A 15,391-nucleotide genomic window follows, 5' to 3' on the forward strand; every position below is an offset into this window, starting at 1 on the left:
CGTCGGGCTGGTTGTCCCCGCCGGCGTCGGACGGCGGCGGCAGGAGGCTGCCGGCGCTGCCTCGCCACTGCAGGTCCACCGTCAGCCTGTTGGCGGCCTTGGCGTGCTCGATGGCGGTGCGCAGGTGCTCGGCCGGGTCGGAGCGCACGGACGCCAGCTTGCGGGCGTGGAGCACGGCGGCCTCGTCCGACAGGCGCTCCAGCATGTTGCACTGCGGGATGAAGTAGTTGGGACACGCCTTGTTGACCAGGCAGGTCTGAAGGTCGTCCATCAAACCCAGCAGGAAGTGGGCGGAGAAGTCGTCCTGCGCCAGGTAGCCGGCGGGGAGGCGGTCGCAGGCCCACAGCATGATGCTGCGCAGCTGGTAGGGGCCGACGGCGGCGGCGGCGGCGGCGGCGAGCGCCTTGCAGGCCTGGTAGGCGTGCATCAGGCCGGGCGAGATGCACTTCTTCAGCTGCACCTCGCTGCGGGCGAACGACAGGCGCCACTCGTTCTCCTGCCGGCCCGTGGGCGAGCAGGCGGGCAGCAGGTAGAAGCCGCTGATCACCTCCTCCTCCGTCAGCTTCCCGTCCCAGAAGTGGTTCTCCATCAGCCAGCTCTGGGCCACGGCGGGCCAGCCCCGGAAGGACACCACGGGGACCACGTCGTACAGCATCCGGCTGCTGCCCACGCCCAGCACCACGGAGACCACGGCGCCGCGGCGCTCCAGCCGGGCCACGCGGGGCGTCCCCCGCTGGGGCTTCTTCTGCACCTCCAGCAGCACCAGGGCGACGGCCCGGTAGAACCAGTCGGCCACCAGCGTGGGGGAGAAGAAGTAGTTGGTGCCGCCGGCGGCGTGCTCGACCACGGAGCAGCAGTCCTTCCACCTGCTGATGGTCCCTTCGTCAAAGAGGCGGAGACTCAACCACGAGTGGCCGAGGGCCGAGTGCCTCATGTCCAGGGTCACCGGCTGGTTGCGGTCGTGGAGTTTCAGAGCCGGGACCAGCAGGGTGAAGTCCATGTCGTAGTCCGTGCCCCGAGCGAAGACGCTCAGCTCGTCCACGTCCACGTCCACCACGCCCTCCCGGACGCCGCCCGACAGGAGGAGGTACTCGTTGGCCACCGGGAGCTTCTGGTCCAACTTCTGGACCATTCCTGCCAGGGAGGACACGATGTGATAAATACTGCGGAACCGAGGACACGGGACGACGTCCAACCGTCCCCCCGCCCCTCAGCCACACCCGAATGTCTCCTCAGCCTCGTGTGGAACAGAGTCAGCGCCGCTGCTAATAAAGTTTTGTTGAAGCAGAGGCGTGGCCTCGTTCTGAGAGTCTGGTTCATGACTGAAGCTCACTCCGGATCGGCCCCGGTACCGGTACCAGAGATGGACACGGGTCGCTGCTGAGACATGTTCTACTCTTGTCCCACAAGTCAACGCAGGTCTCAGACCCTGACCTGAGGTATCTCTCCCCCCCCGGGGACCGTGTCCCTGACTACCGGGGACCGTGTCCCTGACCACCGGGGACCGTGTACCGGGGACCGCGTACCGGGGACCGTGTCCCTGACTACCGGGGACCGCGTACCGGGGACCGTGTCCCTGACCACCGGGGACCGTGTCCCTGACTACCGGGGACCGTGTCCCTGACTACCGGGGACCGCGTACCGGGGACCGCGTACCGGGGACCGCGTCCCTGACCACCGGGGACCGTGTCCCTGACCACCGGGGACCGTGTACCGGGGACCGTGTCCCTGACTACCGGGGACCGCGTACCGGGGACCGCGTACCGGGGACCGTGTCCCTGACTACCGGGGACCGCGTACCGGGGACCGTATCCCTGACCACCGGGGACCGTGTCCCTGACCACCGGGGACCGTGTCCCTGACCACCGGGGACCGTGTCCCTGACTACCGGGGACCGTGTCCCTGACTACCGGGGACCGTGTACCGGGGACCGCGTACCGGGGACCGCGTCCCCGCGGCTGTCCGCTCACCCAGCATGGAGAAGATGAAGTCCTTGGCGGTGTGGATCTCCAGGGCCCGCTGGTCGTCGTACTCCCGCTGGTCGTGCTTGCTGAACTCCTGGATCAGCCGGTTCAGGTCCTCCATTCGGGCCGCCGACCTGAAGTCGAGCTCGGGCCCGACGCCGCCGTGCGCGAGCCTGCCGCCGGCCGCGGTGGGGCTGTTCCCGAGGCTGTTCCCGAGGCTGTTCCCGAGGCTGTTCCCGAGGCTGCCCGCCGAACCGGGCCGGCTGGAGAGAGCAGGGGCCGCCATCTTCCCTCCGCGGTCGCTCACAGGTTGATGCTACCGAGCCGAGCCGAGCCGAGCCGAGCCGAGCCTGACCGCACCAAACACAGCTACCGGAACACACGTCCGACATTTGCTGCCTCCAAAATAAAGGCACTGTTTACGTTTCGAGGCAGGTTATCTCTATTTTATTTTACATACAGGCCACTTACAGCTGAACTGGAGAAACCATCCCTGAACAGAGACACGCCCCCCAGCCACACCTGGATGCATCTCAGCATAACAGCTCACCTGAGGGGGGGGGGGGGGGGGGGGCAATAGCCCGTCACCTTAAGGAAGATAAGGACTCCGGGGGATTCGTTAGTCAGGTGTCATGACTGCGGGGTAACATTAGCATTCATAAAGGAAATGCTAATACTCCTGGGGAGTCTGGTTGCCTTGGTGGTTTCGGTATGCTCTTTGTTTCTTTGTTTTCTGCTCCAACAGGAGTTTAAGTTTCTAAACTCTCTACCAGTCTCTCAGACCTGAAGACGCCTCCTGGATGAAGGTCTTCAACCAAACTAGAACAAGTCCCAGCTGGCATGGGAACTCCTCGGGATCTCCTGGAGGAGCTGGAGGACGTGTCTGGGGAGAGGGAAGCGGAAGAAGATGGATGCATGAAATATTGTAAAACATATGCTAAATGCTAACACTAAGAACCTGAACCCCATCATAATGATAAATAATTCTAGCTAAATCAAATCAATTTAATATAATTTAAAGTTGTAGGCCGAATGGACGTGATGGCATCGATAGTGTCACCTGCGTATGAATATATAATGCCTTTTAAAAAGGCCTTTTATTTTGAAAGTCTTGAAAGGCAGTTCAAAATGCTGTTTATGCTGACGTCACGCGGACTACTTATCTTTCTTCATAGGTGCAGTGTTGGATGTGTCCTCTGGGTGTCGCTGCCGTTCCTCCGAGCGGAAGTGAGCGGCTCGCCGGGTCACCGTGCTCCGTCATGGCGTGGAGGAGCTGCGCTGTCCGGCTTCCGCTGATCGGAGGAGCTTCACGGAGCTCCGTGAGGGGCGGCAGGTCGGTAACGACGACCGGACGGAGAGCAGCGGCCTCGGCCAGTGTTAGCTGGTAGATGCTAGCTAGCTTTAGCGGTAGCTAACTGTTTGTTTGGGTCTGTGGAGATTAGTTTTAGAACAGTATCGATAATGAGGTGTAACTATTGGTCTTCGGTTGTGTTCCGTTCCGGTGCGGTGCGGTGCGGTGACGTCACTTCTGAATCTAAACATTCTTATTGTACGCGTAGCTGAGGAGACCACAGTCAACCTTTATAACATATCGATTAGCACACGGTCATTATTAGTTCTCAATTGCTCTGACTGCAATCATAAAAGTCATATATTACGAAAACGTGACGTGGTGAGTTGCGTGACGTCAGTGAGAACCGGTCAGACCGCACCTGTACTCTAAATTCAAATGGAAGACCAATGAGAAGTTTCTGTATTCGCCTCCTTGCTCACCTGCTGCTTCTCATGCGCTCAACAACCAATCAGAGTGATCGATCCCACTGATGCAAATGGAACGCGTCAGTAGAAGAACGGCGCAACGATGAAACCGGAAGCTGATGATCTCTCCCCCTCTCAGGGTGCAGTTCGTGTTTCTGTCCAGCAGGTGGCCTCGCAGCCTCCAGCAGAGCCGCGGCTTCCGGAAACCCAGGAAGGCGCGGGAGGAGCCGGGACCCCCTCGCACGGAGCTCCCTGAGTCCCTGAACGGGGGCAGCGGGGGCAACGGGGCCCCGCCCGGCTCCCCGCGGGCCTTCGGCCGACTCATCAAGCCGCTCGCCTTCACAGTGGGGGTGTGTGACGCTCGCTGTGATGTCATCAGTGATGTCACGGACAGGTGTTGACTCCATGCCAGTTTACAGGCTGCTCCTTCGGCCTGGCGGCCATCTGGCAGTACGAGTCGCTGAAGGGCCGCGCCCAGAGTTACCTTAATGGGCTTCAAGCTGATTGGCTGGGAGGGCTGCGACCCCAGAAAAGAGGAAACGTCAGGAGAACGGTGAGACTGCAGCTCTGGGGTCAGGTCGGAGGTTCTGAAGGGCTCACCTGGAACCTGGACCTGGTTCTGAACATCTCAGGTTTCATCTTGGCTGTTTGTCTTTCAGGTCAACCTTTGGTGGCACAGCTTGAGTGAGGGTCAGAGGACGGTCTCAGGTGAGCCCTCACGGACCCTCCTGACTCCGCCCCCTTTGTGGACCCGCCTGACTCCGCCCCCTTTGTGGACCCTCCTGACTCCAGCCCCCTTTGTGGACCCTCCTGACTCCGCCCCCTTTGTGGACCCTCCTGACTCCGCCCCCTTTGTGGACCCTCCTGACTCCGCCCCCTTTGTGGACCCTCCTGACTCCTCCCCCTTTGTGGACCCTCCTGACTCCTCCCTCTTTGTGGACCCTCCTGACTCCGCCCCCTTTGTGGACCCTCCTGACTCCTCCCTCTCTGTGGACCCTCCTGACTCCTCCCTCTCTGTGGACCCTCCTGACTCCTCCCTCTTTGTGGACCCTCCTGACCCCACCCCCTTTGTGGACCCTCCTGACTCCGCCCCCTTTGTGGACCCGCCTGACTCCGCCCTCTTTGTGGACCCTCCTGACTCCTCCCTCTTTGTGGACCCTCCTGACTCCTCCCTCTTTGTGGACCCTCCTGACTCCGCCCCCTTTGTGGACCCTCCTGACTCCACCCCCTTTGTGGGCCCTCCTGAGTCCGCCCTCTCTGTGGACCCGCCTGACTCCGCCCCCTTTGTCTCCCCCTAGCGATCGTAGCTGCTAACGCCGTGGTGTTCTGCTGCTGGAGGGTTCCGTCTCTGCAGCGCACCATGATCAAGTACTTCACCGCTAACCCCGCCTCCAGTGAGTGTTCTGCTTCAGGTGTTCCGCTTCAGGTGAGCTCGGTTCAGCCAATCAGAGCTCTGTTGCTCCTGCAGAGACGCTGTGCGCTCCGATGCTGCTGTCCACCTTCAGCCACCGCGGCGTCCTCCACCTGTCCACCAACATGCTCGTCCTCTGGAGCTTCTCCACCAGCGCCGTCTCCATGCTGGGCCAAGAGCAGTTTGTGGCCGTCTACCTGTCTGCAGGTAAAGTGCGGCCCGCCGCCTGGTGGTTGGGGGTCCCGCTGACGTGCTCCTCACCTGTTTTCCAGGTGTTCTCTCCTCGCTGGTCAGTTACGTCTGGAAGACGGCCTCCGGGAGGCTGGGCTCGTCTCTGGGAGCCGTGAGTAGAACCGGGCCGTTTCCACGCCGCCGCGGTTCCGCCCACCTGTCGGGTGATGTCGTGGGTTCTGTGTTTCCAGTCTGGCGCCGTCATGGCCGTCCTGGCCGCCGTCTGCACCGGGATGCCTGAAGTCAAACTGGCCATCGTCCTCCTCCCCATTTTCACCTTCAGCGGCGCCAGCGTAAGGCTAGCTCCGCCCATTTCACCTGTCTGACTTCCACGGTGAATCCATCCTCTCCCTCCAGGCGCTGAAAGCCATCGTTGCCATGGATACCGCTGGGATGGTGCTGGGCTGGAAGCTTTTTGACCACGCCGCTCATTTGGGCGGAGCCGTGTTCGGAATGTAAGTTCCGACCAATGGCAGCGGCGATTAAACGGCGTCGTTGTGGGCTGTGATTGGAGGAGGCGAGTGGACTCATTTCCCATCATGCTTTGTGCTCTTGCCCTCACAGCTGGTACGTCCTGTCCGGTCAGGAGGTCGTCTGGAAGAACAGAAAACCTCTCGTTGAACATTGGCACAACCTGAGGACCCGAGGGGGGCGGGGCGGGGGCGGGGCCGGCGACGGGGGGGCGGGCATTGAGCGCCGGGGCTGATGGGGAAACAAACACTTAAAGACGTATGACATGGACAGACAGAAGCCGGAAGCAGGTGGGCGGAGCCATGCAGTGATGTCACACACCTCCTGTTCACGTTTTCATGTTCATTGATGAGGAACAGGAAGTGATGATTAAAGAATCACAACAAAGGCTGTTTGATCTCTTTGTGTTTAGGGGGGGTAGAGAAGACTCCGTCTCCGTTCGTCTCCGTTCGTCTCCGGTTCGTCTCAGTTCGTCTCCGGCTCGTCTCCGGCTCGTCTCCGTTCGTCTCCGTTCGTCTCCGTTCGTCTCCGTTCGTGTCCGGCTCGTCTCCGCTCGTCTCCGGCTCGTCTCCGGTCCGTCTCCGATTCGTCTCCGGCTCGTCTCCGGCTCGTCTCCGGTTCGTCTCCGTTCGTCTCCGTTTGTCTCCGGTTCGTCTCCGTTCGTCTCCGTTTGTCTCCGGTTCGTCTCCGTTTGTCTCCGTTTGTCTCCGTTTGTCTCCTTTTGTCTCCGTTCGTCTCCGTTCGTCTCCTTTTGTCTCCGTTTGTCTCCGTTTGTCTCCGTTCGTCTCCGTTCGTCTCCGTTCGTCTCCTTTTGTCTCCGTTTGTCTCCGTTCGTCTCCGTTCGTCTCCGTTCGTCTCCTTTTGTCTCCGTTTGTCTCCGTTTGTCTCCGTTCGTCTCCGTTCGTCTCCGTTCGTCTCCTTTTGTCTCCGTTTGTCTCCGTTCGTCTCCGTTCGTCTCCGTTCGTCTCCGTTTGTCTCCTTTTGTCTCCGTTTGTCTCCGTTTGTCTCCGTTTGTCTCCGTTTGTCTCCGTTTGTCTCCGTTCGTCTCCTTTTGTCTCCGTTTGTCTCCGTTCGTCTCCGTTCGTCTCCGGTTCGTCTCCGGCTCGTCTCCGGCTCGTCTCCGTTTGTCTCCGTTCGTCTCCGTTCGTGTCCGGCTCGTCTCCGCTCGTCTCCGGCTCGTCTCCGGTCCGTCTCCGATTCGTCTCCGGCTCGTCTCCGGCTCGTCTCCGGTTCGTCTCCGTTCGTCTCCGTTTGTCTCCGGTTCGTCTCCGTTCGTCTCCGTTTGTCTCCGGTTCGTCTCCGTTTGTCTCCTTTTGTCTCCGTTTGTCTCCGTTCGTCTCCGTTCGTCTCCGTTCGTCTCCTTTTGTCTCCGTTTGTCTCCGTTCGTCTCCGTTCGTCTCCGTTCGTCTCCTTTTGTCTCCGTTCGTCTCCGTTTGTCTCCGTTTGTCTCCGTTTGTCTCCGTTCGTCTCCGTTTGTCTCCGCTCGTCTCCTTGGCTGTTTGGACTCGAGTCCAATCGGGCCGGGTTCTGAGTCGCGGCACCTGAAACTGGAACCAGAACTCGATTTCATTGTTTTTATGGACGTATTGAACCAAGTCTTCGATTCCTAGTTCTCTTCCGCCCATCAGGACGAGTATTGATCCGGATTACTGACCTGATCGGTGATCGATGGGTCGTGTCTGCGTGACGTCCGGCCGGTCGATAACGGTGTGTGTTCAGAGCGGGGCCGGCCTCGGCCGGAGTTCATCCACCCCGAGGACCGGACCGGGTCCACAGAGACGACGGCCTGCGCTTCCAGGTCTGAGCCCACGGTAAGAACTGCGTCCTGGACTGGACCCAGCCGGTCCAGATTCAGGACCCCCCGAGCTGGGACGCCCGTGTGATCCGGGTCTGTAGTGGATCAGGGTTACCGCTGCTGCTCTGTGTTACATGTGACGTAATCGCCGGCGTCCGTCTGTCTCTGTCCGTCTGTCTCCGTTTGTCTCTGACCGTCCGTCTGTCTCTGTCCGTCTGTCTCCGTCTGTCTCTGTCCGTCTGTCTCTGTCTGTCTCTCTGTCTGTCCGTCTGTCTCTCTGTCCGTCTGTCTCTCTGTCCGTCTCTCTGTGTCTGTCCGTCTGTCTCTCTGTCCGTCTGTCTCTCTGTCCGTCTGTCTCCCTGTCCGTCCGTCTGTTAGCCAGATAACGCTAAAGGTTCTGGACGGATCTGGATGACATTCTCAGGAAGTGTTGGGAATGTTTTCAGGATCACTGGCCCCCTGAAAATGGGCGGTGCTATCTCTTGTATTGTTCAGGGGGCGGGGCCAAATGTGTAGGCGGGCCGTAGTTTGGGGACCCCGGATTGAGATAGTTTTTTAAACCTGTTGCTGTCTGATGTTCGATGTTAGCATCCAATAGAACTGGAGAGGACCCGGACCTGGACCCTGAGGCACCCCGTGAGGTCGTCTGTTCCCCGGCAGCATGGCGGTGGGCCTGCAGGTTGTGGGGCTGCTCCTGGGCGTGGTGTCCTGGTGTCTCCAGTCCAGCTGCACCTCCTCTCAGGTGTGGAAGAGCAGGAGCCAGCTGGAGTCGGTGGGCGGCGGCCAGCGGCTGTTCGAGGGGCTGTGGGCGAGCTGCGCCGCCACCTCGCTGGGCGCCGTCCAGTGCAGCCGCTTCAGGACGGTGCTGGGACTCCCGGGTGAGGACGGATACGACATGGACGAAGACGATTGTCCTCCAACGTGCGACCAGTCACCGTGTGGTCCGTGTCCTCCTGCAGCTCACCTGCAGGCCTGCAGGGCTCTGATGATCCTGTCCCTGCTGGTTGGTCTGTCCTCCATCATCGTCTCAGTGATGGGTCTCAAATGCACCAAGCTGGGCAGACCCTCGGAGCGGCTCAAGGACCGGGTCGCCCTGTCCGGCGGCGTCCTGTTCATCCTGTCCGGTAGAACGGGAACAGTTTGGGGCTGGACGGGGGCTCGGCGTCGACGTTAACGGTTTGGGTCTGCTCCGTCCTCAGGCGTCTTCACCCTGATCGCAGCCTCCTGGTACGCCGCCAGGGTCATCCACGAGTTCTACGACCCTCTGCTCGTCGGCGCCCGGTCAGTCACAACCGACCTCCGACCTCCGGCCTCATGCGAGTCACTTCCTGTTGCTTACGCTGCGTGTCGGTGCCGCAGGTACGAGCTGGGTACCGGTCTGTATCTGGGATGGGCGGCGTCCTGCTTGGCCATACTGGGAGGAGCTATGCTCTGCTGCTCCTGTAAGAAGACCCCGCCCCCCACCACTGGGTAAAGCCACACTTCATGTAATACTGTGTTTGTCCACAGGGAGCGCTGTCATTCTCATGAACTCAGAACCAGTCCAGAATAGAAAAAAAGAGAATATATATGGATCCGGATCCAGACTTCCCGGGTGGAGGTAACCCCTCCTCCACACAAAATACGGGACTCTGATTGGCTGAAGTGAGATTTAGAGAATAAAGCACCAGAACGATATTTACACAATTAGATCCTGGATCGCTCTTTTGTCATTTGCGTCTTCGTCTTTGTCTGTTTTTGTCCTGCAGCCAGTTTTCCTACAGATTCTCGAGCCGAGGACAAAACATCTACAGGGCGGCGCCGGCGTCAGACGGCGACGGCGCCAAGGCCTGCGTGTGACCCAGAGCGTGTGTATATATATACACACTTATGTATCGATCAGCTCCATGTTGCTTCTGAAAGCTTTTACAAATTCCAAATTAAATGCATTGATTATTTTTTAATGTGATTTTATTTTATTTTTATTAATAATTATTATTTTAATAAATGTTTTGTACCAAAGACAAAAATGAAAAGTTCCATCATTTCAAAGCGTTTAGTTCATTTCTGTCTTCCACATGATGACGTGAGCATTTTAGAAGTGACGTCAGCCTTTGGGACTCGGCTTTCATTTGATCGTGCAGTTCGTATTTTAGCCACCAGAGGGCAGCAACACATCTCACTGAGGTACCGCACCCTGCAGGTGGAGAGAACTGAGCCACACCAGGCAACTACGACTCCCAGCATGCATTTCACCAGAAAACCGCAGCTTGACCTTCAGGTGTTTGTGGACGGTGGCCAATCGGCCTGTCTGTCTGTCTACCTGCCTGTCTGCCTGCCTGTCTGTCTACCTGCCTGTCTACCTGCCTGTCTACCTGCCTGTCTGTCTGTCTACCTGCCTGCCTGTCTGCCTGCCTGTCTGTCTACCTGCCTGTCTGTCTACCTGCCTGTCTGTCTGTCTACCTGCCTGTCTGTCTACCTGCCTGCCTGTCTGCCTGCCTGTCTGTCTACCTGCCTGCCTGCCTGTCTACCTGTCTGTCTGCCTGTCTGTCTACCTGCCTGTCTGTCTGTCTACCTGCCTGCCTGCCTGTCTACCTGCCTGTCTGCTAAAGTTAAATGTCAATGGTAATCATTAATTGGTTCATTTTCCTGATCGTTTTATCCCCCTTGTGGCTCACGGTGTTACTGCAGTCTATCCCAGCTGGGTGGAGGTACGCCCTGGATGTGTCGCCAGCTCATCGCATGTTGCATGTTTCTTTATGTTTTAGTCTGTAAATGTTCAGACAGGTGGGTGGAGCTACCGTTGTTTTAAACGACTTTATAAATAAAGTTAACCCACACAGGTGAGGTATGGCTGCTGCTGTCTACATATCTGAGTGACCTCATTCAGAGGGGGCGTGGCCTCATGGACCAGGCGGTTGATGTGACCTGCTGATCCAACACCTGATACGAAACCCCACCAGAGTGGGCGTGTGTGTGGGCGTGTGTGTGGGCGTGTGTGTGGGCGTGCGTGTGGGCGTGCGTGTGGGCGTGTGTGTGGGCGTGTGTGTGGGCGTGTGTGTGGGCGTGTGTGTGGGCGTGTGTGTGGGCGTGCACGGTGGGGTCGACTGTTGGGGGAGGAAGAGGAAACGATGACCATTTCCTGCTCCAGCTAAAAAAATAAAACAAACAGGAAACACGGATCAGAACTCCCAGATCTCCACGAGGAAGACAGAACCATGAACCCAGAACCCAGTAGAGACCTGGATCAGATCACCAGAACCCAGTAGAGACCTGGATCCCATCACCAGAACCCAGTAGAGACCTGGATCCCATCACCAGAACCCAGTAGAGACCTGGATCCCATCACCAGAACCCAGTAGAGACCTGGATCCCATCACCAGAACCCAGTAGAGACCTGGATCCCATCACCAGAACCCAGTAGAGACCTGGATCTCATCACCAGAACCCAGTAGAGACCTGGATCCCATCACCAGAACCCAGTAGAGACCTGGATCTCATCACCAGAACCCAGTAGAGACCTGGATCTCATCACCAGAACCCAGTAGAGACCCGGATCCCATCACCAGAACCCAGTAGAGACCCGGATCAGATCACCAGAACCCAGTAGAGACCCGGATCAGATCACCAGAACCCAGTAGAGACCTGGATCCCATCACCAGAACCCAGTAGAGACCTGGATCCCATCACCAGAACCCAGTAGAGACCCGGATCAGATCACCAGAACCCAGTAGAGACCTGGATCCCATCACCAGAACCCAGTAGAGACCCGGATCAGATCACCAGAACCCAGTAGAGACCTGGATCCCATCACCAGAACCCAGTAGAGACCTGGATCCCATCACCAGAACCCAGTAGAGACCTGGATCCCATCACCAGAACCCAGTAGAGACCTGGATCCCATCACCAGAACCCAGTAGAGTGGACTTGGACTCGGGGTGAGATGTTACGGTTTTGAGGAAAAGTTCTGGATTATTTTATTCTAACCTACATAAAGAAAAGAACCAGGTAAGAACCGTTTATTCATCCGTCCATCAACACCCCGGACGTGTCGCCGTCTTGTCCCCGGTCCACTCACACCTACAGGCAGTTGGAAGTGATCAGTTCACCTGAGCAGCTGCAGGTTTTTGGAGAACCTCGATAGAACCTGGATAGAACCCAGAACCTTCAGCGCTACACGCTGCGCCAGCGCGCCGCCTCGGTGTAGAAACGTTGTTGGATCATTTATTGTGAAGTTTTAAATCTAATTGGTTCCGCCCAGTCCAGTCAGTCAGCGTTTCTTCTTTGATTGCGTCATTTCCGCCGCCCCTGAACGCACCGCGTCGTCGTTGAGCTGCGGTCCCTGCAGGCTGCTCGAGTCCCGCCGGATCCCGGTACCGACGGTTCGACGCGCTGGTCCGCCGCCATGAGTCCCGGTGAGTGAACAGTTCGAGACGCATTTCGGAACCGAACCCTGAAAAGGAGCAGATCAATGGTGATCGGTTTATCTGATCAGGGCTTTGAAACCGGTAACGGTTCGGTGACGGGTCGGTCCTCGCGTAGGTCCCACCGTGGACCCGGGACTTTTACCGAACCGGATCGTGCTGCTGTGAGCTTGGATCAGAAGTTTAAAGTTCTGATCGGGGTCATTGATTAACGGGACCTTGTAAACGGACTCGCGGTCTGGTTCCGGTGCCGGTCCCGGTCTGGTTCCGGTCCCGGGATGGTTCCGAAACTTCTGACAGAGCTGATCAATAGATTTCTGTCTCTAATGTCACTTTGATGCGTTTAATGCAGCGTCACCGCCCATATATGGACTTCCGGGTGTTCTCTAGCGGGCGTCCCGTTCAAGCTTATCGATGACTGCTTTGATAGATTGTGGTGATCGGCGGTACTGCAGCAGGGACACATCCGGGTCCTTCAGGCGACTTGAAGACGATTCCGTCACATCGACGTGAGGACACGAGGACACGAGGACACGTGACGTCCGTCCTCAGGGGGGTCGTCTCACCGTTCAGTTTCTAAACGAGCTGCTGGGGAGTCAGCTGGACACTGTCCCTCTGTCCACCCGTCTGTCCCTCTGTCCACCCGTCTGTCCCTCTGTCCACCCGTCTGTCCTCATCTACCCGTCTGTCCTCGTCCACCCGTCTGTCCTCATCTACCCGTCTGTCCTCATCCACCCGTCTGTCCTTATCCACCCGTCTGTCCCTCTGTCCACCCGTCTGTCCCTCTGTCCACCCGTCTGTCCTCATCCACCCGTCTGTCCTCATCTACCCGTCTGTCCTCGTCCACCCGTCTGTCCTCATCCACCCGTCTGTCCTCATCCACCCGTCTGTCCTCATCCACCCGTCTGTCCCTCTGTCCACCCGTCTGTCCCTCTGTCCACCCGTCTGTCCCTCTGTCCACCCGTCTGTCCTCATCCACCCGTCTGTCCTCATCCACCCATCTGTCCTCATCCACCCGTCTGTCCTCATCCACCCGTCTGTCCCTCTGTCCACCCGTCTGTCCCTCTGTCCACCCGTCTGTCCTCATCCACCCGTCTGTCCCTCTGTCCACCCGTCTGTCCTCATCTACCCGTCTGTCCTCATCCACCCGTCTGTCCTCATCCACCCGTCTGTCCTCATCCACCCGTCTGTCCTCATCCACCCGTCTGTCCTTATCCACCCGTCTGTCCCTCTGTCCACCCGTCTGTCCTCATCCACCCGTCTGTCCTCATCTACCCGTCTGTCCTCATCCACCCGTCTGTCCCTCTGTCCACCCGTCTGTCCTCATCTACCCGTCTGTCCTCGTCCACCCGTCTGTCCTCATCCACCCGTCTGTCCTTATCCACCCGTCTGTCCCTCTGTCCACCCGTCTGTCCTCATCCACCCGTCTGTCCTCATCTACCCGTCTGTCCTCATCCACCCGTCTGTCCCTCTGTCCACCCGTCTGTCCCTCTGTCCACCCGTCTGTCCTCATCCACCCGTCTGTCCCTCTGTCCACCCGTCTGTCCTCATCCACCCGTCTGTCCTCATCTACCCGTCTCCATCTGTTGGACTTCTTATCCTCCCTGCTTGTCCTCTTCCTCCTTCATTAATAAAACTTTTCATGGACAGAAAAATAAAATTAAAAGTTGAACTTTAGTTTTTCCTGACTCGATGTTTATGTTGTAGACACGATAATCCCTTTGATCTCTCTCTCACACCTACACACACACACACGCTGGTTAAAGTTTTACCCAGGTAATAAAACACAAACAGTCAGGTGGACACGCCCGGTCCGTGACCTTCACGTGTTTCTGCACATTTAAAGGAACGGTTCCGCCCATCGCCTCGCCGCCGTCGCCAGGCGGAGGGCGGCTAACGCTTTTAGCGTGGAGGCTAACATGTCAGATCTAATCCTGATTGATCCAACAGCAGCCAATGTGGCGACTGTAGAGGGAGGGGCTATGATGATGTCATGAGGACGAAGAGGAGGCGTCGGCTCGTTTCATGTCGTTGATCAGAGACGACCGATCTGTGGATTAGCGGCAGATATTGGCCGGGTCGATGGCGCCGCCGTGGCGTGACCTCTGACCTCTGACCTCTGGCCCGTCCAGCTGCAGCCTGAGAGCAGAACCAGCCGCATTCCTGTCCCCAGGAAGTGAGGACGGCGCTGCGGTTCGTCCCGTCGGCGCCGTCCTCTGATCGATCAGAGCGCTGGTCTGGGTTCTGTTGTAGAACCTGATCTCAGGTCAGTTCTGATTCCTGAAGATGTTTCTGCTGATCTGGGCTTTTTATGTCCTGTCCTCTCTCTGTCCTCAGTCCTCTCTCCGTCCTCTCTCTGTCCTCTCTCCGTCCTCTCTCCGTCCTCTCTCCGTCCTCTCTCTGTCCTCAGTCCTCTCTCCGTCCTCTCTCCGTCCTCTCTCTGTCCTCAGTCCTCTCTCTGTCCTCTCTCCGTCCTCTCGCCGTCCTCTCTCCGTCCTCTCTCTGTCCTCTCTCCGTCCTCTCTCTGTCCTCAGTCCTCTCTCTGTCCTCAGTCCTCTCTCCGTCCTCTCTCCGTCCTCTCTCTGTCCTCAGTCCTCTCTCTGTCCTCTCTCCGTCCTCTCGCCGTCCTCTCTCCGTCCTCTCTCTGTCCTCTCTTTGTCCTCTCTCTGTCCTCAGTCCTCTCTCCGTCCTCTCTCTGTCCTCTCTCCGTCCTCTCTCTGTCCTCAGTCCTCTCTCTGTCCTCTCTCCGTCCTCTCGCCGTCCTCTCTCCGTCCTCTCTCTGTCCTCTCTCTGTCCTCAGTCCTCTCTCCGTCCTCTCTCTGTCCTCTCTCCGTCCTCTCTCCGTCCTCTCTCCGTCCTCTCTCTGTCCTCAGTCCTCTCTCCGTCCTCTCTCCGTCCTCTCTCCGTCCTCTCTCTGTCCTCAGTCCTCTCTCCGTCCTCTCTCTGTCCTCTCTCCGTCCTCTCTCCGTCCTCTCTCCGTCCTCAGTCCTCTCTCCGTCCTCTCTCCGTCCTCTCTCCGTCCTCAGTCCTCTCTCTGTCCTCTCTCTGTCCTCTCTCCGTCCTCTCTCCGTCCTCTCTCCATCCTCTCTCTGTCCTCAGTCCTCTCTCTGTCCTCTCTCTGTCCTCTCTTTGTCCTCTGTCCTGTATCTGTCCTCTATCCTCTCTCTGTCCTCTCTCCGTCCTCTCTCTGTCCTCTCTCTGTCCTGTATCTGTCCTCTATCCTCTCTCTGTCCTCTCTCTGTCCTCAGTCCTCTCTCCGTCCTCTCTCTGTCCTCTGTCCTGTATCTGTCCTCTGTCCTCTGTCCCCTTGCTGTTGGGTTTGTTGCAGAGACGCTGCCAGTCATGAAGCAGGAAGTCT

General features: G+C 58.1%; 3 protein-coding genes across 3 annotated transcripts; 2 read left to right on the top strand and 1 right to left on the bottom strand.

Moving 5' to 3' along the window:
- Positions 1-4: 4 nt before the first annotated feature.
- LOC137917261 (nucleotidyltransferase MB21D2-like) lies at positions 5-2,285 on the bottom strand (the record flags this gene model as incomplete). Its single annotated transcript, XM_068760078.1, has 2 exons — positions 1,971-2,285; positions 5-1,134 (listed from the first exon to the last, which is right to left on the bottom strand). Coding segments are annotated over exons 1-2 (1,410 nt in total), but the record flags the coding sequence as incomplete, so codon positions are not given.
- An 848-nt stretch (positions 2,286-3,133) lies between these two features.
- On the top strand, positions 3,134-6,223 carry LOC137917259 (presenilin-associated rhomboid-like protein, mitochondrial). Its single transcript, XM_068760076.1, is given in 11 exon segments — positions 3,134-3,297; positions 3,886-4,072; positions 4,135-4,275; positions 4,382-4,430; positions 5,021-5,116; positions 5,191-5,340; positions 5,406-5,476; positions 5,556-5,667; positions 5,670-5,711; positions 5,714-5,819; positions 5,929-6,223. Coding segments are annotated over 11 exon segments (1,242 nt in total). The 5' UTR covers positions 3,134-3,151; the 3' UTR covers positions 6,071-6,223.
- Positions 6,224-8,291: 2,068 nt separating this feature from the next.
- On the top strand, positions 8,292-9,626 carry LOC137917260 (claudin-1-like). The gene is made up of 5 exons (XM_068760077.1): positions 8,292-8,508; positions 8,590-8,754; positions 8,830-8,911; positions 8,990-9,100; positions 9,379-9,626. The coding sequence occupies exons 1-5, from the start codon at positions 8,292-8,294 to the stop codon at positions 9,467-9,469; spliced, it is 666 nt and encodes a 221-aa protein (XP_068616178.1). The 3' UTR covers positions 9,470-9,626.
- The last annotated feature ends 5,765 nt before the right edge of the window (positions 9,627-15,391 follow it).

Source organism: Brachionichthys hirsutus, unplaced genomic scaffold, assembly GCF_040956055.1.
Source record: "Brachionichthys hirsutus isolate HB-005 unplaced genomic scaffold, CSIRO-AGI_Bhir_v1 contig_1027, whole genome shotgun sequence".
In the NCBI taxonomy this organism is placed as follows: Eukaryota; Metazoa; Chordata; class Actinopteri; order Lophiiformes; family Brachionichthyidae; genus Brachionichthys; species Brachionichthys hirsutus.